The following is a 21,197-nucleotide window of genomic DNA, read 5'->3' as shown; positions in this document are numbered from 1 at the left end:
CGTCATCAATATCATTATCGGGAAGAAGACAAAGGAAATCTTTTAGCAATAGTAAAAGACCACTCTGCAAAGCTGCAATGCCAACTGAACCATATGAGTCTGTCTTAACCAACATTCGTTGTTTGCGATTTTGCATCCTTGACTTGGAATTGAAAACTGCATTAAAGTTAGGATATTCATAAACATTTCCTAAAAATGGTGGTGCAGTTAGGGAATGTCCCATAACGTTGATTGATTTTCGGTGGCTATCTCTATTCGCAGTGTTGGGGCAACGAGCGGATGCTGTTTCACACAAACGGATTCTTTTACGTCTTATTTTGTGATGTGGCGATGAAAAGTGTAGGTGAGTTTTACTATTCGACCGACAGTGCCTATGTGATACTTGAGCTACTTGCAATGCACACCCATAAAAATTATTAGGTTGTTGCTTTTTAAATTTAACACGCCATTTCAGAGCCTCTTCCGGATTGATAAGGCGAAAAGCATTTTTATTTAATTTTGAGCAATCAGCCACATTTTCCAAATTTTCTTCAAACTCATCTAATGGTTTTTTATAAGACGACATACTTCTATGAAGTTTTCTTAGTCTATTTATACGGGCTTGTCTAGCAGTATCGCTATCAGCTCCATTCGATGAATTCGAGTGTGATTTTGAGCTGGTACATATCTGTTCCAATGGCTTAGCACTTCCAGGATGCGTTCTTTTGGTCAAGTTTTGTTTAAAATTTCGACCGAAATTAGTTGCTGATCCAAGGGAAGATTTCTCTTTTATTGGTTTTTCCGATGAAAGTAAAAAATAAAATTTTGAACGATCATGTGTTACATAGCATTCGCTAGGCTTATGAAGCAGGAGAAGTAATTTCATTATTTCATCCAGCAAACTAGGCTTAGGTGGTGAACCCGCAAATACTGAAAGTATACCAACAAAAGCCTCGGCGGCTTTTTTGGATATGAAAACAGGATTTGGCGATTCTATTACATAGACTTTAAACAAATTTAAAAGCTCTTTCATTAGACCTTCCTTATTGAATTGTTCGATATTGAAATCTCTTTGGGGATGTTTTTCTCGTGTCAATGCCAGAATGCATTGGAAGAGCATATCTAAGACATCTGAATTTTCTGCTCCGGAACGATGCCAATCGGAGTATCGATGAAGTACAGATATCAACAGTTTCGGGTAGATTACAGTTGCTACGGTCGTTTCATTAATATGCAATGAGTCACCTTTCTTTTGAATGACCGTCTGGGAACATGCATTATTTACTATGCTTCGAAGCAACTGGCAGTCCTTGCTACATTTATCCGTTTTTATGACATAACCTATAAGACTTATGTAATCATTTCGTTGGAATTCGGTATAAAGTTGTGACTCCGAAAACGCCACAGTCAATAAAATGTCTAATGCCATGGCTTGGGTAGTTGAATTTGGTGTTATTTCGACAATCTGAAAGTAATACCGAAATATTAATGTTTATACATGTTCATGTATAATAGAACTTACTCTAGCAAATAGGTACAAAAGATTCGATAGACCTCCGCATAGGATTGTTGATGTTTGTATTGATTGCAATTCATTGCATTGCAAATCACCATAACGCATAATACCATACTGACGGCCTAAAATAGACAAGCAAAATAATTATCGGTTCAAACATCGCGATGCATTCCAATGTTAAGCTGGTTGAGAAATCAATTTCAGTATCCATTATATAATTATTATTTTCTAGGACTTTCTGGTTTGTTTTTAACTAGACATGGTCCATTTTTTAAATATTCTACCAAAGTAAAGCCAACTTTACTTACCATATGCGACATTATCCAATTCTATGCTAGCATCGTAGGCCATTATAACATTCGGCTGAGAAGCTGAGTAGCACAAGACTCGCGATTCACGTAATAATTTCATAGCATCTCCAAAATTACAAAAATGTGGCGACTGAAGCTTGGAGCAATTAAGATAACCATAATTGGGTTTCAAATTGGCCACATGACATTGAGTAAGTTCATTGAAATCGGGACCCATAGCAGTAAGATTTAATATAACTTCTTTAAGAGTTATGGAACGGTTGAATAATATAATATTTGTCATTGCCACATGCATGGGGAAACTATCCAATGTAGAACGTGATTCAGTAAAACTTGTAGTATTGGGAGATTTTGAAACGATTCCATCGCCCAAGGTAATTGTCTGAAAGGTGTGATTTCTAGTGAGTGAACGTATGTTATAAAATGGCAATGAAAGACGATGTTGCTCCAGACCATCTATGTGAACACACAACTCCAATGCATCATTAACCATTTCAACGGCTATTGTAAAATGTGTCCACCTATTACGGTTCATACGGAATTGTTTAAGATCTATTTGGGCGCTCTCAAAGTATTCTGGTGATTCCGGGTGACCGTTGAATAAATGCATGTTACTAAAGCTGTTAAGTATTACATTTTTAGTTTGTTTCAGAGCTTTAGAAATCGGTGAGGCTGTATGGGTTTTTGCAGAAAGTACGTCCATTTCATGACTTTCTATGTCTGGACTTTCAAAGTTGTTCGTTCTTCTATTACGTTTCATTTCTGGACTTCGTGTCGGATTTTTGCATGAATTTTCATTGTTTGGTTCGTTTGAAGTTGGTTCATCCATGGGAGAATTAATATTGCGTATTGTCTCCGCATTGGGTTTACATGTTTCAAATACCAGTTGAAGATTGTTATTTAAATATACACTTAACATTGCTTGATTGGTTCCAATTGATATGATATGTGTTTTCTAAAAAATAAAGGGTGCCCTTAGGTCATACTTATATGTTTACACAATTTTCAAATTCGAGAACTCACCATGTAAACGTCATTTGAAGATCGGGTATCATCATCAACGATTTGGCTGGTACTTTTGTGATTCTGTGATCCTTTTGCAAGAAGCCACAAAGAAATTGTAAATCCTTCGGGAGTCCATAGACGTGTATGAGTTATGGGTAGAATGCACGGTGAACGTGTTAGTGGTGTACATGCTTTGCGTGATAATTGAAAAAATCGTATGCGTTCAATGGCTTCTGCGGGCTCTTTTTCAGCAGTGGATATACATATTTCATCTGTAATTATGTAAATATTAAATAATTGTGTTACAATTTTATGTTGTATTAATATTAAAGCAGAGAGGACTCGCTTTTTGATCCATCTTTCTATTTTTGAGAAAAAAATTTAATGTGTGGCACACTCGTTGTTTTAATCGAGATTAATCGAGGTACTGTTTTTTTTATCATTTCTTTCTTAGTAAAAAATTGCCATTATTTTGAATATGAAACATGTAATTCTTACCATTACCAATGGGAAATTCCAATTCCACACTAGCTGCACACTTTTTCAAAGTATTTGAACAAATGTAATGCATATATTTTACCAAAATATCGACAGGTGGATTTTTCGATGATAATATTCCGAAAAATACTGTTAGAACTTCTGGCGAATTGAGGTCAACTATTAACTCCAATATAGACTGCTGTAGCTCACGCAAGCGACTATCATTGCACCTCAAAATCGGTGCAAATCCTTTGAGAAGAAATAGAGGTCCTCCCAAATATTCGCGAATAACAAACAAACGATTAACCAGCTGAGCTAAATTATCACACCAACCAGCTACTGGACTCTCGCAGCATTTTTGGCTGAGTTCAATTAAAATGTCAACAACCAGTCGACAAATACCTTCGTGCAGAATATGAGTGCGATAACGTGAAGATGGCTGAAATGAGTGCCATAGTTCACCAACATCTGAAAATGTTTCTGCTTCGGATAAGTCTTGAATTTCGCCATCGGCTTCATAGCCTTCGTCGGCAGTTAAATAGAAATCCTCTTGATCATTTTCACTTAGTTCCAGTTCACTGTCCGGACAATTGACTGATGCTCTTGTCGAGAAATAATCAACATCACAACTTTCACCCGAAAGTGGTCTTTTTTGCGAAGGAGTAATAGGAGTTGCAAGGGCGTTTTTGCTAGGCAGTCCAGTAGATAATAGTGGATAATTATATGATCTCCATTGACCACAAATGCGAGAGCTATTACATGATTTTCTTCTTGTGCTCAAATCGAAATTCGGTTGATTATGAACATCTGTGGTAACAGATGTTAAAACACTGGTACTAGTTACTACGGCCGCGGGTTCATTGCTCATATTAGAAAGCTCTGCAATTTTAAGCAGGCATTGTAATGTTTGTAACACTGTATTCTCACGATTGTGCTCTTCTGCATGTTGCTCCCAATTGTTGGCAGCATTCGCTAATATAACCATTTTTAGTTTGCGCAAATGTTTTTGCATTTTTTCCACTGTAAAGTAAAAAAATAAAAACAAGATTTTTATAATTACAATTTATTTGTTTGCTGTGTACAAGATTTAATGAATGAATGCATGCCATTTTGGGATTTAATTTTTTTTGGGCCAGACAAAACACACCGAAAATTCATAATAATCACTCATAGCAGGAAGATAAGATGTTATCTTTAAAATCGCCCAGCTACGTTATCATATCACTTTAAGCACAATGCTACCCGCAAATACAATTTTATCGCATCTTTTCAAGTTATACAAAATCTTTTATGGGATTTTCTCTGATATTCTGTACTTTTCAGATGAATGGATGTTTTAGTAATGACATTTGTTTGTAACAAGGTTTAGCCGCACAGGGCTGAGTTACAAGTACAACCACAAAAAAAAACTACCTAACTGGTAATAGAATATACTCCCTTTTAGACCGTGTTAATGGCGAGATGGCGTTGACATTTCCAGACACCAACAACACATAGTTATTTTTATTAACTAATAATTAACTCTAGTTTGTGTCTACGAAACAATAACACACTATTATTGTATGTTGTATTACTACTAAAGTTGACGTTCTAGCTTTTCTAACGCGCCTGCTGCTTTGGCTAGCAAAAATAGTGTTTTGGTCGTAAACAGCATTAGCATCTTAATGAAAGAAGGCTATGTTACACTAGCGCACATTGATTTTTTGAACTACTGTGTTAAAACTTAACTTTTGTTCTTAATATTTTTATGTAGAAGCCTCTTTGTGTGAGAATCCTGGATTTATGGGGCTTTTACAAAAAAAAAAAAAAAAAAAAAAAACTGAAACTACTTTAAATTTTCCAAGTGAAAGTCGTATAGCAAACAAAATAAATCCATCAAAATGAGAGCTACGAGAGAGAGAGAGAACAAGTTTCTAGATGCTTTTTAGTCCATTTAGTAGACAATATTATATCCTGTGACCTATGGCGACCAATTTGTCGATATCCCGGAAACTTGAACCAGTTTAAACGATAAATCATAATTTTTCTACTCACAAAAACTTTTTTTATTCAAAGTTTGTTTAAAACATGTAAGCAAATACACTCGTTCTTGGCCGACTATACGGAAACCTAAGACAGTAATATATAGGATATAATATTATAATTTTGGATGGGGAAAAGTTTCATGTATAATTTATAGGTTTCATTTATAATATAGGATTATTTCATTCCTCCGTCTAAGTCTTTAGCTTCATACAAAATTCCGCGTCGATTGTTCTTTAATTGTTACCTCTAGAATTGTTGGTCCATTTCATCCCCTGAATATTTTGGGATCATCTTCAAAAACTATAGGCTTCTATTCTTACCCTAACCCTACTCCATGCAAAATTTCTTGGTATATAATATCCCGACAAGAAAAGTATAAAAAGGAATACGAAGTGTACAATTCAATGTTGCAGTCAAATTGAAAATATCTCATGCGATATAAAACTAGCAAAAAATATAACAACAAAATTCACTTTTTTTATCGCTTTTATGTGTATTTTTAGATATTAAACTCTTCTGTCGAGAGACCATTTTGTATTGTTGAGAATCGTCAAATCGGCCCAGTCGTTTTAGAGTTATAAACGTTGTAACTAACGTCTCCTTCTTTTATACATACAGGGTGATATGAAAAAAACTGCAACCTACTTCAACTGTTGCAGTTTTGTTGCTTACAAGCGTACAAAATCATTTTGGTGAGCATTTTCCAGAAAAAAAGTTAAGTGGAATACCATCGCTCGTTACCATGATACTGGTAGCGTAGCCCGTCGTCAGGAAAGTGGACGGAAGAAAACAGCAACATCAGCAGAAAGGGTTCGAAAAGTAAAGAAGCGACTTGATCGAAACCCTCGTCACAGTAGCCGAAAAAAGGCTCGTGAGCTGAACATATCGGTATATTCCATTTGGCAATTATTGAAAAATGAGCTCGGAGTAAAGCCATTGAAATTCTAAAAAGTGCAAAGACCTAACCCCGCAGCAGAAAGAAAATAGACTCAAAATAGCAAAAGAGTTGCTTCGCTTGGCCGAAAGTGGTAAACTACCCAATTTGGTTTTCTCCGATGAGAAAACATTCGTTGTCCTGCAGTTTGTAAACAAGCAAAATTATCGTGTTACTTCCCAGAGGAAGAGGCCAGCTGAAAATGTGCACCTTCGGTTGGCCACCAGAACTCAAGCACCGGCCATGGTGATGGTGTGGGCCGCCATAACAGTCGATGGTCGCTCTACGCTCGTATTAATCGATCGATAGGATCAGAATAAATACCGAATATTATCTGGAGGGCGTATTAAAGCCTTGGGCACGTAAACATTTAGGCCGCAGACCTTGGATATTCCAACAGGACTCAGCACGCGCCACAAAATGAGGTTCCTCGCTTCATTTCCAGCACACAGTGGCCACCAAAATTTCCGGATACCAATCCGTTGGACTATTGGTCTGAAGTATTTTGGAAAGCAAGGTTGGCACTAAAAAATAGCAAAATGTCGATCACCTCAAGCAAGCGCTTCGCCGTGAATGGGCCAAAATACTACAGAGCAACATTCGGGCAGCGTGTGACGGTTTCATTGGCCGTTTGAAGGCCATAATTCGTGCCAAAGGTGACCAATTCGAACAAATCTACTTATTCTAAAAGTTGATGTTATTTCCGACATTTTTTGCTTTCATTCAATAAAACTTAAAAAAATGGTAAAAATTATGGCGTTTGACTTTGTTGCAGTTTTTTATCTCACCCTGTACACACAGGTTGTACATATTTTTTTATATATCCGATAAATATTAACTATTTGATGACCATCCAAATTGGTAGGTTCCTGCCCAACTCAAAACACGTTAAAATTTCCGTGTCGATTGGCCTATAATGGTGGCCTGTAGAGCAACTACAAAATCATTCATTTTTGGTCCATTTCAATACCTAAACACTTTACGAACATATCCAAAACAAACGAAATTTCGCATAGCTAGATCAACTCAGCTTGGCAAGATAGAAGATCCACCTGTAACATTTTACGTCCAGGACCAATTTTTCGAGGTGTTATAAACTTTTTGGCTCTTGCTCACCGAATTAAACTCACCAATTAATTAAACATAAAATATAAAGTTATTTTTGGTTAAAAATTTAAGTCGCAGGTGAGAGCGTTTTAAAAAAAGTAATAAATAACAAGTAAAAAGACATTAAGCTTAACGAACGCTTCAATGTTCGGCCACCGGAGCTAGAACCCATTATTCGTGGAAAAATATGGAAAAAATCATCAAAGTACCGAATATCAGGAGGTACTGTTATATGGGGGTATACCAAAACGTGGACCTAGATATTCAATGTTCTGCCACGGAACTAGAACCCATTATGAACTACAAATGCAAATTTTTGGACAAATCGGAGGAAAAATGTGGCAAAAATCATCAAAATACCGAATATCGGTACCGTTATATGGGGGCTATCCCAAAACGTGAACCGATATATCTCATTTTCAATACCAACTAACCGAAATACAATACATACTACTCTGCCAAACATTAAAGCTCTACGTCAAATATTGTGGGCTGTGTCGTGATTTCAACAGACAGATGGACATTTTTAAATCGTCTTAGAATTTTATGCTTATCATGAATATCCGCTTATCAAAATGAGCATCCGGTACTTTAAAGATTAAGCCCCTTCGTTAGGGTTGTATGGAAATCAAAAAATAATCGACAATTGCCTGTAGGCAAGTGTTAAAAAATACTCTGCTACTAAATACTTTTCCCCCCCGTATTCGTTGAAAAATATTTCGCAATTTCAAAATAATACGCTCAATTTGTATGGCTTCTTTTGTTCTATGCCAGCAATATAAACGACTTGCATTCAGTCTGTTCAAATGCATGTGACGGTTTGTGTTTTCTTACAACGATATGTACAAATACAGTTTGCCAAAAAGATTTTTGTACAAAAATATTTTCGATTTGAAATTGAGGTACGTGGAAAGTGAATTATAAAATGTATATTCAAAATTCTTTGGGGTTGATGATGGTTTAGTATATATCATTATTAATATGTTAAAACATTTGACACCATTCCACCGTTTATCATATTTGTTAACCATACAAATAATTAATATGTAACGAGCTATATTTATGAAGGAATATTAAGTATGATCGTAGGTTAACTGAAATTATCTGTTTCCATTTTATAATCTAAACATTATACATCATAGGAATTATAGATAAATATCTGTTTTATCGACTTGGTTTATATAGCTGCAATCTAACGTATTTTTCTACTGAGGCAATTTTGACAAAATTCCAATACTAGCAAATTTTTGATTTCAAACTACACTGAAGATATCAAATTATAAACAAGTAAAGAAGCTGTAAGTTCGGCCGGGTCGAACTTTGAATGCCCTCCACCATTTAGAATGAATTTGGCAATTCTCAAAAACAATAAAATCCATTCTGTTAAAATCTTAAAAATACCGAATGCAGCTGTTATATTAGGGTCTATACGACGACATGGACCTGCATAGGTAACATTTGTCATAAGCTATTACAATATTCAAATGCGAAACTTGAAAAATAAAATCGGTAATAACGTAGCTAAAATCTTCAAATACCGAATATCGGAACGTACCGTTGTATGGGGCTAGACGTGGAGCTGCACAGAAAAATTTCTGTCTTAGGCTTTAGTATCCATTACGAACTTCAAATACAAAATTTGAAACAATTCCGGTGAATAATGTCGCTAAAATCATCAAAATATCGAATATCGGGAGGTACCGTTATATGGGGGGCTATACGAAGACGGGGACCTGCACAGACAATCTCCTGTCATAGGTTGTAGTATTGAGACATCGCTAAATCGACATAGAATTTTATGCTGATCAAGAATATATATACTTTGTGGGTTCTAAAATTTATATTTCGAGGTGTTACAAACGGAATGAAAAACTTAATATATATGGGGGGTATAATACAGGACATTACAGGTAAAACTATTGTCACCAGTTGAGTTTTGCTGCGTTGTTACGAAATCGTTACCAATGTTAATTGATTTTAACCGATAAGGTAATATTTAATTAATTGGAATCGTCTGGGAAATGATTTTTTTGGGCCCAATATTTTAGGTTTAAGAAATATACCCTGCACTATAGAAAGCTCAGTATAAATACCGGGTGAGATGAAAAAATTGCAACCAACTTCAGACTGCTGACATTTCTAAACCACTCGTCCGACAGCTGTTGAAATTATTCCAGTGACAGCCCATTATATTGTTTACAAGCGTACAAAGGCATTTCAGTGAGAATTTTCCAGAAAAAATAGTTATTCGTGATGGAATTCAAGCGTGATAGTGTGATTTCTTTATATTTGTTTGGAAAACCACAATAGGCTATCGTTAGAGCACTCCAACATTTAAATATGAATAAATCTTTTGTGTCTCGTATCATCGCTCGTTACCGTGATACTGGTAACGTAGCCAGACGCCAAGGAAGTGGACGGAAGAAAACAGCAACAACGGCAGAAATGATTCGAAAAGTAAAGAAGCGACTTGATCGAAACACTCGTCGCAGTGGCCGTGAGCTGAACATATCGCAATATTCTATTCGGCAAATATTGAAATTGAGATTCCAAAAAGTGCAAGAACTTACACCGCAACAGAAAGAAAATAAACTCAAAGAACTAAAGAGTTGCTCCGCTTGGCCGAAATTGGTGAACTGTCGAATTAGGTCTTCTCCGATGAGAAAACATTCGTTGTCCAGCAGTTTGTAAACAAACAAAATGATCGTGTTTACTTGCCAAATGTGCACCTTCGGTTGGCCAACAGAACTCAAGCGCCGGCCATAGTGATGGTGTGGGCCGCAGAGCAACATTCGAGTAGCGTGTGACGGTTTTATTGTCTGTTTGAAAGCCATAATTCGTGCCAAAGGTGACCAATTGGAACAAATCTAAACTTATTATAAAAATTGATGCTATTTCCGACATGCTTACCAGAACTTTTAGTTTCAAGTATGACGCGTTCGAATGTGTGTTCCAAACTCTTTTATTAATAAATGTTTTTTTACTTCATTGTGAAGGGTATAAAAAGTTTGACTGGCCGAATTTCACTATTGTTTACTTTCCTAACTTGACTCTATATAAGGCACTACCTCTACATATTTTTAGATAAAAAATGTTCTTCTGTTATTCAATGTTCTTACACTTCTTGGTAATAAGTCGTCAAATAATCTTGCCTTTTAAACACATTTTCGTTTAAAATATTTACCTGACAAACTGTATGTATTAATGATGTTTTGCTGCCAACACTAACACTTACCCTCTTCATTCTGGTAGCCCTTCACACAAATGGCCATGGTGGCTTCGAATAATTTCAACAACAACTTCTTACAATCACCGTTTGCGTCAAATAATGGCTGCAAATCTTCTTCAATGTCAATCTCCGTCGCTGCTGCTACAGGCGATGGTGATGTGTGGTCATCTAAGTTCAGAAATGAGTTTGAACGACTACCAGTGAAAATAGAACCGAAAATCTGGAAAAGCTTATTCAAAATGCCTTCATTTCCAGTTACGTTGTTAAGTAATAATGTATCGGCGTTGGTTGGTAAAGTTCTATCGGGGTCACTGGCAGATGAACAATTACGAAAATAATAGAAATTAGGGTTTTTGTATTGCTGTCCGCTGCTATAATTTCTTATGTCAAATAATACAACACTTTCATTGAGCGAGTTATCCTGACATAATTTGAAGCCTTGGCGTTGTTGTAAGTGTTTAAGGAACGATGAAGACTTTTGTTCGTTAAAAGCTGTAAAAGCCGCGCTATTGAATTGTGATGTTATTTGGTATTGATTTGAATACGAACTAGACGTTAGATCTTCAACTAATAGTCTCGTGGCTGTATGGTTGCTGTCTATTGTCGATGATGTTGATGATGTAGTGGAAATTGACAACGTTGTTGTTGGTTTTCGAATTGAATCAATAAAGGTTTCTATTAATTCCCACGATGAATCGAAATCTTTGTTTACTTGACTTCCGATAGTACTGAAACATTTTCTGGGGCAACACTTTTTCGGAGCTAGCATTAGGAAAGCATTCAGAGCGTTGCAATTTAACTGTAGAATATCTAAAATTGTCTTATCGCCCGGTTTAAGTGTTACATTAGAATTAATTTCAGAACAGTTTGATGCTTCATCATTGACATTTTCTTTATGGCTTTGATCGTCTGATTCATCTTCGTCTTCATGGGCTATGGAGTAGATTTTTGCAAATTCATTGTAGAAATACTGACTAGTTTTGAGTAGTTCATAGTTGAGAGTCCACTGTAATGCGACTATGTGTAGAATATCCACAGTTTTTAATTTCAGATCGCCGTCAACTTGAGGCACGCCATCAGCATTCGCATTATCTAACCAAAAGTCTTTGCTGTAGCTGGTATTCAATTTCTTTACTTTGCGTATTAGTCCATTGAACAAGAGCTGAGCTCTTTCTGAACTAGTAAATTGCAATGTTATCAGTCTTCGGCTCAATATAGATTGCTCCTGATTGGTGTCACCCAAAAATGTTATATTGTCAATGCCAATCTTAATGAGATCACAAACCCCTCTAATTAGAAATGGTTCCTCTAGTAGGTCTTCCAAATGACGTATATTTTCCTCATTGTAGAAGGCTTTGATTAGGCGAATATCTCTTAAGTACATTGCAAATATGTTGAGGCATTCGTTTAAAAGTTTATTGTAGTCCTCCTTTTGGCAAATGTCAAAGTGATGTATAACCAAGTGTAGTTGATGTGGACCTTTGGTATTCTTTTGATCTTTGTTTGTTTTTGTCCTTTGCCAAAATTTTAAAGTGTGCTGAGGAGAATGATTGTTTCCATCCGATTTGGAAAACAGTTTATTTTTATAGTTGCGAAATATGGGAAGTACAATTTCGGCTAATATTCCTGAAGCTATATCATTTGTTAAGAGATGCGACAAGTGCTTCAGGTGTTTTAGAAAAAATAACAGATTTGTCAAATCTTCTTCATTATTAACAAGTTTACCGTAGAATGTTTTATAAATTTGCAATAACCCCTCGTGGAATTCCGGTGACTTTAATTTAACATCACATTTAGTACAAGAGCTCGTATTATTCTTCGACTTGGTGGTGTTAGATGTCATATTGAGGGGACACCTCAGGAATATGGTGGATATTAATTTGTAATACAGAAATTTATAGGCACACTTTCGATAATATGTTGACAAATTGAAGATTGAATTTAGTATTGCGTTGTAGAGTGACAACTTGTAGTGGCAACAGCAGAGACCCGATCTCGCCAGGTACAGCATTGAGTGTTCCATCATTTCCTTGGGTAGAGCTGGTAGCAAAGTAATTAATATATTCTGGAAATAACAGGTTAATCTGGGCAATGTGGACAAACAATGCACTTGTTTTGTTTTCACCCTGCGATGATTTCCTGTGCGTTCTTTCACAGTGCTATGATTGTGTAAATAAGGGTTGTGCGCAGACGAAGACACCGTGATTTGATCGTATCTCTTTAAGTTTTCAACTATTTTCAAAAGACACCGAAAAATTATTTCAAATAAAGTCTCAACGTCTTTTCCACCATATTCTCCGGGTTTGTGGTTTCTAAGCAAATCATCGAGAGTAGCAAGACAGGTGTCAATAACGGCATCATCAATAAATTTCAAATTGTACAGATTGATTTTTGTATTCCATACTGATTTTTGTGTACATGTGTATACCACATTATGGAGTATTGCAAATATCAGATATATTAGGGCATAAAGTAATTTTGGAGTATCTGCATTACTTTCTATGGCAGCGATCAATTTCGCAAAGATACACTGGAACTGTGTGTCGTTAAGTCCATGTTCGGTTAGAGCAAATAGATTGCACAGACACATCTCGTTTAATTTAAGCAAGTAGCATTTTATTATCTCAGCGTTCTGTAGAGAAGAAAATACTCGATTGTCTACTCGCAAACTATCCAAACTGAAATTCAGTATCAATATAAAAACTGACTGATCTGAATGCAAGCTATGTGTCTCACACTCTATACATTTCATCAGTAATTGAGTTAGAAGTAATGCAATTTCATCACTGGTCTTTGTTTGATTTTGAAACTTTTCATATTGCTGAGGAAAGTCGAGGAATATTTGATGCGATTTAATGGTTTCATGCTGTCTACCAATGACGTATTCATATTCCTCTGTAAAGCGTTTACTTTTAGTTTTCTGAACCAATTGTAAATGCCCAAGAAAGCCAAATATATTACACTCATCTGTTAAAGTTCGATTTTGTTGATCCCATAGGCAATTGGGAAATAGATTTATACAAAGATTACACAGGCCATTTTGAGAGGCAACTAGCTGGAAAGAAACAAAATTAACAATTAACAAGACATAGAAGAAAAAAGAATTAATTTTTTGTAATTTATCAAAATCAGTTATTTTTGAATGTAGGCAGGTCATTCGAAAATTGACTGTACCATGGAACAATAAATACAAGTTTTAAACAATTTGTGAAATAATACTATTAATGCATGCGTTTTCTAGCAAAAATGTCAGAATTCTGAATTTCTTAAATTTATTCGTTGTAACAACTGAATTTGAATGTTTAAAAAAAAATCATATCATTCAAAACAGTCATTTCACTATTAAGCACATCCTTTTTATGTTCATTTTCAACTGAAATGGCAATTGACAAAAATTAATGTTCAAATGGAAAAGTAATTAGAGTTAGAATACATTTTAGAGATGGTGCTATCTCTCTGCATTCATTGTTGAGACAATTTCAAATTCTAAAATTTAATAAGTTCAATATATTTAATAATTACTTTTATTTTATTTAAACAAATTAGAAATATTCGCCATTATTACGATTGGCCTAGTCGTATTGAAAAATGCAAGTTAATGTGTTGTAACGACTAATTTAGACTATATGTCGTATACGAGAAATTGCAGTTCTGTATGAAATTCTGTTACAATTTCCATACCACGAGAGACGTTACAACAACTTTTTTATGTATCTGAGTCGGATAATATTTCAAAACTCAAAGTGCTTGAACTTGTCTGTCAATTGTATTTTATATATATATATATCAATTTAAAAAAGTTAAATTTAAAATTATGTAACACCTCGAAATGTTTGTCCCACGACATAGAAAACCATATATGGATTTTCCTATCTCGCCGAGCTCAGTCGATCTAGCTATGTATGTCCGTCTGTCCATGGTAATTTGTAATCACGCTACAGGTCGCAATTATGGCCCGATCCTCACAAAATTGAAAATGATGGAATGGCCTTTTGTTTTTGGAGATGATAGCAAGATATTTAGGGGTTGAAGTGAACAAAAAACATAAAAAATCCTGATTTTGCTGTTGTCCCAGATGCCACAATTATAAACCAATCGACGAGAATTTTTCCAATTTAGACTGTCATTGTTATGTAAAAAAAATACCAAAATTTCCGCTGAACCGTGAACATTTTTATTCCCGGCCAAATCAGAAATATATTAAAAGTTGACTTCTGACCATTACAGTGATGCTGATAGCCAAGACATGGGATGTATAGCAAAATAGGCACTATATATATGTAAAAGAAATAGATCTTAGTTATTCTGTTTATATACTGCTTATAAGTCAAAAACTGTTGGTCTGATTTTCACAATTCTCAGCAAATCGGAATGGTCTCTTTCCAGAAGAGAATAAAATTAAAAAAAAATCCCGGAAAAATATGCCAATAAAAAGTGAATATTTTTTTTAACATTTTATCAATTTTTGTCATATTTTTTTCGCATGCGTTATATAGATCGGAGTTATGGTCCGATCCTCAGGAAATTTTGCAAGGGCGTAGGGTTAGGGTCAGAATTAGTGTCTATTGTTTTCGAAGGTGTTCAAAACGATTAAAATTTTCCTAACTTTGCAGTCGCACTTCAGGTCACCATTGAAAACCAATCGACACGCAATTTTGCATGAAAAAAGAATTATGGCAGGGAAGAAGTCTAGCATTTTGGATGACCATTGGATTATATTTAGCTGTAAAATGGACTACGACTTTCGTGTGAAATTGTTTTGAATACCTTACAACACTACGCAGTGCGTAAATATTGAGCAAATGCCCCAGTGAAAACCTAAGGATAACATCTGGGCCAGGTTCTCTGACATTTTTTCAGAAACCAAATCTTTCAAAATAGATTTGGATATAAGGGCTTCCAACATATTGTAGTGTTGCAATATGTCACTTGTTTATATCTTATTTCTTTAAAAGTGCTAACAAAAAATGTAAGCCACATGAGCCGAGGTATTGTAAGCAAACAACCTTCTGCATTATCAGTGAGTTAGATAAATAAAAGCAAGAATTATGAACTGTTAATGTAGATGATTTTAAATTTCGTAACCGTGGTACGGTGTGTAGTCTGATCAACTACCAATCAACATCAATTCTAGTGCTGGACATCGAATGTTGTAAAAGAAGAAAATTAGTTTTTTAAACTTATTTACTGTATTTTGATGACAAATAGTTACGACTGCCAACAATTGGTTTAAGCTTTTGTATTAGGGGTGTTTATTGTTTTGAATATAATAATATAAAAATGGCTTTAAACATCCAAAAAATAGATGTTACAAAAATTTTTCTAAGAGCTAAATGAAAGAAGGAATAGATTTGCGACAAAATGAGCTTTAAAAATAAGTATAAAACTTAAAAAAACGTTGACATTCCATTATCTCGCCATAAACTTACCTTAATATCGATCTTTAGCAAAAACTGTAATAAATGTTGACCCAACTGGTGTGTTAAAAATTGTCGCAGCGCTATTATTTTACTACAATCGCTGGGCTGTCTCAGAATAAGCTGTAAAATCAGAAATAAGCATACATTTTTTATTATTATTTTGATAATTAAAAAAATGTATTTTGATTACCTGAGCAAAATTATGATTTCTTTTAATTATTTGCAAAAACTGTTTGTTTTTCTCTTGTGATTGGTGCTTATCTGTAGATTCCACATTGTAATCAATGTGCGTTGTTTTCAATCCCGATATTGATGGTGAATAGAGATCTGACTTGCTTATTATTTCGTAGACCTGCTCTAAGAGGTAGGAACAAAGTTCTTCCGGAATTGGATTGAAAAAGCTAAAACAATATAAATATTTTCAGTTAGTATAAATTCAAATTGACAAGCAAATATGGGCCTCGATATTCGTTCTATGAACATTTGATATATAAAAGAAAGAAATATTAAATGAAAACAAGTAAAAAAACATTAAGTTCGGCCGGGCCAAACTTTTAATACCCTCCACCTTAGGGTAAAATAAACATTAGAAGAAATGTGGCAAAAACCATTAAAATGCCGATTATGGGGAGGTACCGTAATATGGGGGCTACACCAAAACATGGACCTATAATTACAATGTTTCGCCACACGAACTAGGACCCATTATGGCCCACAAATACCAATTTTTATACAAATCAGTGAAAAAATGTGGCAAAAACCATCAAAATACCGAATATCGGGAGGTACCTTTATATGGGGGCTATATCAAATAATGGACCCATGCATGCAATGTTTCGCTACCGAAGCTGGAACCAATTATGACCAACAAATACCAAATTTCAGACAATTCCGTGAAAAAAATGTGGCAAAAATCATCCAATTACCGAATATCGGGAGGTCCCGTTATATGGGGGCTATACCAAAACGTGGACCTATAATTACAATGTTTCGCCACACGAACTAGGACCCATTATGACCCACAAATACCAATTTTTAGGCAAATCAGTGAAAAAATGTGGCAAAAACCATTAAAATATCGAATATCGGGAGGTACCGTTATATGGGGGCTATATCAAATCATGGACCCATACATGCAATGTTTCGCCACCGGAGCTGGAACCCATTATGACCAACAAATACCGATTTTCAGACAAATCCGTGAAAAAATGTTGCAAAAATCATCAAATTACCGAATATCTGGAGGTACCTTTATATGGGGGCTATACCAAATTTTGGACCCATACATGCAATGTTTTGCCACACGCTCAGGGACCTGATATGACCTACAAATACCAATTTTAAGACAAATCCGTGAAAAAACGTGGCATAAATCATCAAAATACCGAATATCGGGAGGTACCGTTATATGGGGACTATACCAGAACGTGGACCGATATATCTCATTTCAATACCAACCATCCTAGACACAATGCAAATAGCTCTGCTAAATTTTGGAGCTCTACGTCAAATAATGTGGGCTGTATCGTGTTTTCAACAGACAGACAGACGGACAGACAGACAGACGGACAGACAGACAGACGGACAGACAGACAGACGGACATCGTTAAATCGACTTAGAATTTTATGCTGATTATGAATATATATACTTTATGGGGTCTAAGACGAATATTTAAGGATGTTACAAACGGAATGACAAAGTTAATATACCCTCCTTTCCAAGGTGGAGGGTATACAAATGGTTTTGGAAATATTTCTCATTTCTTTTTTCATAGAGCAAGACAGCAGCCCATTGTTAAAATAAAAGTATACATTTTATGGTTAAATGATAAAAAACAAATCACCTGATTAGGCTTCAAGTCTAAAGTATAGAATGGAGAAATATTGTCTATTTCTTATACAAAATTCATGATCTTTGCAAGGGAGTACAAAATCTATGACTTCTTGGATTTTATCATGAACCTCTAAAAATATTTTTAAAAATTCAGAAAAAAGATTTCAAAAATTTTAAAATATAGTTTTAGATCTAGCAATATTCTTAGCTAAGAAGTTCATTAAAAATCCACGAATTTTGGCTAGGGAGTCGTTGGAAAATATTTAAATAAATTTCAGCAAAGGTCAAAGTTTACCTTCCAAATTATGATGCGGACTAAGTGGGAGACACATCGTACACATTATACGAAGTTCAAGATTTTTTAAAAAACCAGGGACTATTTTTTTCTTTTATATATATATATATATATATATATATATATATATATATATATATATATATATATATATATATATATATATATATATAACAAAGGACAAACCATATGTATATATTTATATATATTGTATGTATAGATCCACGTTTTTGATAAACCTAGTCACATTTACCTACAAAATTGTTTTAAATTTGGTATTTAAGAAGATTTGAAAGATGATAATCCTTGATGTTTAAAATTGTCTATGGAGGTTTTTTGAAAAGTTTAACAGCATTCGGTTTTACCGGTATTTGTAATTTAAAGTAGAACACGTTTGAATTCTGATACTTTTATATAAATTGTTTTCTTTATCCAAAGGATTCTTTACTTGTTTTTTTAATATATTTCCTTTCAATGTTAGGAATATCAATACAAATATAAAAATTCGCAATACAAAGTATAAAAATTCCCACTTACATTTTAAATGTTTCATTATCCAGCAATTCCTTTGAGACAAATTGAAAATTGTACAAAAAGAGCTGTAGCCAATGTTGCTAAAAAATATACATATATAGAAAAACATTGTTATACCGTAAAAGTTATAGAATAAATAAATAAATACCTTGATATCGACATCGCCGCCATCAGAAAGAGTCTCTTGCATATAATTATTCCAAATTATTTTTAAAGTATCAAATAGTAGTTCATTTTCTTCAAGATAACTTCGATGATCGCTGCAAGTCTGTATAGCTTCCATGACAGACAACAACAAGTTCAGAAGAGAGCAGTATAAATGATCATTTACGCAATTATCAACCGAATGGCCAGTAGCAGCTGCTGCTGCTCACAAAAGGCGTCTTTGCTTACAGTGCAATCTGCAATGTAGAGGATGCATGCACTTCCATCACCACCTTCAATTTTAATTAATCTAAAAAGTAGAGTTAATAATTCATCTTTAGAGTTAATTGTTTTATTACAAGAGGAAAAAAGAAGACAAATGCTGATATACTTTTATTGCTAAATAACATATGGATTTGTGATGTGTCACTAAGATGAGTTCGTAAACGACTAACGAGGCGAAAGCTAAAAAAAAGTATTAATTTAATATTATTTTTAATTAGACCTGTAGTATTTGGCACACTAGCAAAAATCGTCTTCGCCAATAGACCACCTTTTTTGATTCATCGAGTAAAGGATTAAGAGACCGTTAAGAGATGGAAATCTATTTTCAATTAAGTTTTTAAGTATTTTATTTTTTGAAATGAGGTTACCTTGATTTATTTATACCATGAACTTATAAATTAGTTTCTCGAATTACATCTAAAATTAATATATTTGCAGTATACGCATTAAAGAGTATAAGAAATATTGTATGGCATGGTACAATAGAAAGGTAAAGTGAAGCTTCCAGAGGATTAAAATATCTTTCTGAATTCTGCCAAATTTGTTATTGTACAGGTGAGATAAAAAAAATGCAACGTAATCAAACGCCATAATTTGTATTTTTTTTTTTTAGTTTTATTGAATGAAAGCAAAAAATGTCGGTAATAGCATCAAATTTTAGAATAATTTTAAATTTGTTCGAATTGGTCACCTTTCGCACGAATTATGGCCTTCAAACGGCCAATGAAACCGTCACACGCTGCCTGAAAGTTGCTCTGCGGTATTTTGGCCCATTCCCGGCGAAGCGCATGCTCGAGGTGATCGACACTTTGGAATTTTTTAGTGCCAACCTTGCTTTCCAAAATACTCCAGAAACAATAGTCCAGCGGATTGGTATCCGCAGATTTTGGTGGCCATTGTGCGCTGGAAATGAAGCAAGAAATCTAATTTTGTAACCATTCTTGGTGGCGCGTGCTGAGTGCGATGGTGCTGAGTCCTGTTGGAATGTTCAAGGTCTGCGGCCAAAAAGGTTTGCGTGCCCAAGGTTTCGGCATTTATTCTGATGCCACGTTCGATTAATACGAGCGGAGAGCGACCATCGTCTGTTATAGAGGCCCATACCGGCGCTTGAGTTCTGGTGGCCAACCGAAGGTGCACATTTTCAGCTGACCTCTTTGGCAAGTAAAAGCGATCATTTTGTTTGTTTACAAACTGCTGACGTCGGGCTACGCTACCAGTATCACGGTAACGAGCGATGGTACGAAACACAAAAGATTTATTCACATTTAAATGCTGGAGTGCTCTAACGAAAGCCACTTGTGGTTTTCCAGCCAAATATAAAGAAATCACACAATCACACTTGAATTCCATCACAAATAACTTTTTTTCTCGAAAATTCTCACCAAAATGCTTTTGTACGCTTGTAAACAATATAATGAACCGTCACTGGAATAATTTTAACAGCTGTCGGAGGAGTGGCTTAGAAATGACAGCAGTCTGAATTTGGTTGCAGTTTTTGTATCTGCTTTCAAATGTAAAAACACCTGATTTAAAATTAATAATATATGTGAAATTCCCATTGAGATTACAAGTTTGTCCAAAATATATGGCATTCCTTCAAAATGGACATATCAACCAATTGGAAAATTTGGCTAGCATTTTTACTACTTTCTAGAAACAAAGCTATTGTAAATAAGTAATTACATTTAAGAATTCCCCGAATTTTATGACAAATTTTTGTCGGTTCATTATCAAATTTATTCGTGATGATCATGTGTAAAATGATTTCATATCATTGACAATATGATTTATTTTTCTATTTTTAGCTTAAAACATTTAATCCCAGTGTATTAACAAAATTAAGTGATAACAAACTTCAACCATTTGGATTTTATATAAAACAGATGGGTTTAAAATAAATTTTGCACATTTGATAAGTGATGGATGAAGTTCCATATTTATATAAATTGTATACGTTTTGTACATTGTTATCAATGGAATATGTCATTGCAAACAAAGCTAACACTATAATTAACTAATTAGCAATTAAATCGATCAGCAATTTAAACCGACAAGACTAACACGAGATCTGAACGACACAATATCTAAAACATTCCAAG

At 34.6% G+C, this 21,197-nt stretch overlaps 1 protein-coding gene across 2 annotated transcripts in view; it reads right to left on the bottom strand.

Annotated features, from left to right (window-relative positions):
* Positions 1 to 21,197, bottom strand: part of LOC101889306 (lysosomal-trafficking regulator) — a 43,781-nt gene that overhangs the window by 10,185 nt on the left and 12,399 nt on the right. For both annotated transcript variants that reach the window (XM_005184657.4, XM_011294704.3), the window contains exons 2-11: positions 18,818 to 19,123; positions 18,673 to 18,749; positions 16,197 to 16,407; positions 16,016 to 16,126; positions 10,593 to 13,641; positions 3,310 to 4,311; positions 2,830 to 3,083; positions 1,804 to 2,761; positions 1,502 to 1,617; positions 2 to 1,444 (exon numbers count right to left, since the gene is read on the bottom strand). In XM_005184657.4, the coding sequence (XP_005184714.3) occupies positions 2 to 1,444; positions 1,502 to 1,617; positions 1,804 to 2,761; positions 2,830 to 3,083; positions 3,310 to 4,311; positions 10,593 to 13,641; positions 16,016 to 16,126; positions 16,197 to 16,407; positions 18,673 to 18,749; positions 18,818 to 18,952 (7,356 nt within the window). In that variant the 5' untranslated portion in view covers positions 18,953 to 19,123. The remainder of the gene's footprint in view (position 1; positions 1,445 to 1,501; positions 1,618 to 1,803; positions 2,762 to 2,829; positions 3,084 to 3,309; positions 4,312 to 10,592; positions 13,642 to 16,015; positions 16,127 to 16,196; positions 16,408 to 18,672; positions 18,750 to 18,817; positions 19,124 to 21,197) is intronic.

Source organism: Musca domestica, unplaced genomic scaffold (genome assembly GCF_030504385.1).
Source record: "Musca domestica strain aabys unplaced genomic scaffold, Musca_domestica.polishedcontigs.V.1.1 183, whole genome shotgun sequence".
NCBI lineage: Eukaryota > Metazoa > Arthropoda > Insecta > Diptera > Muscidae > Musca > Musca domestica.
This window is presented reverse-complemented; position numbering and strand designations above follow the sequence as displayed.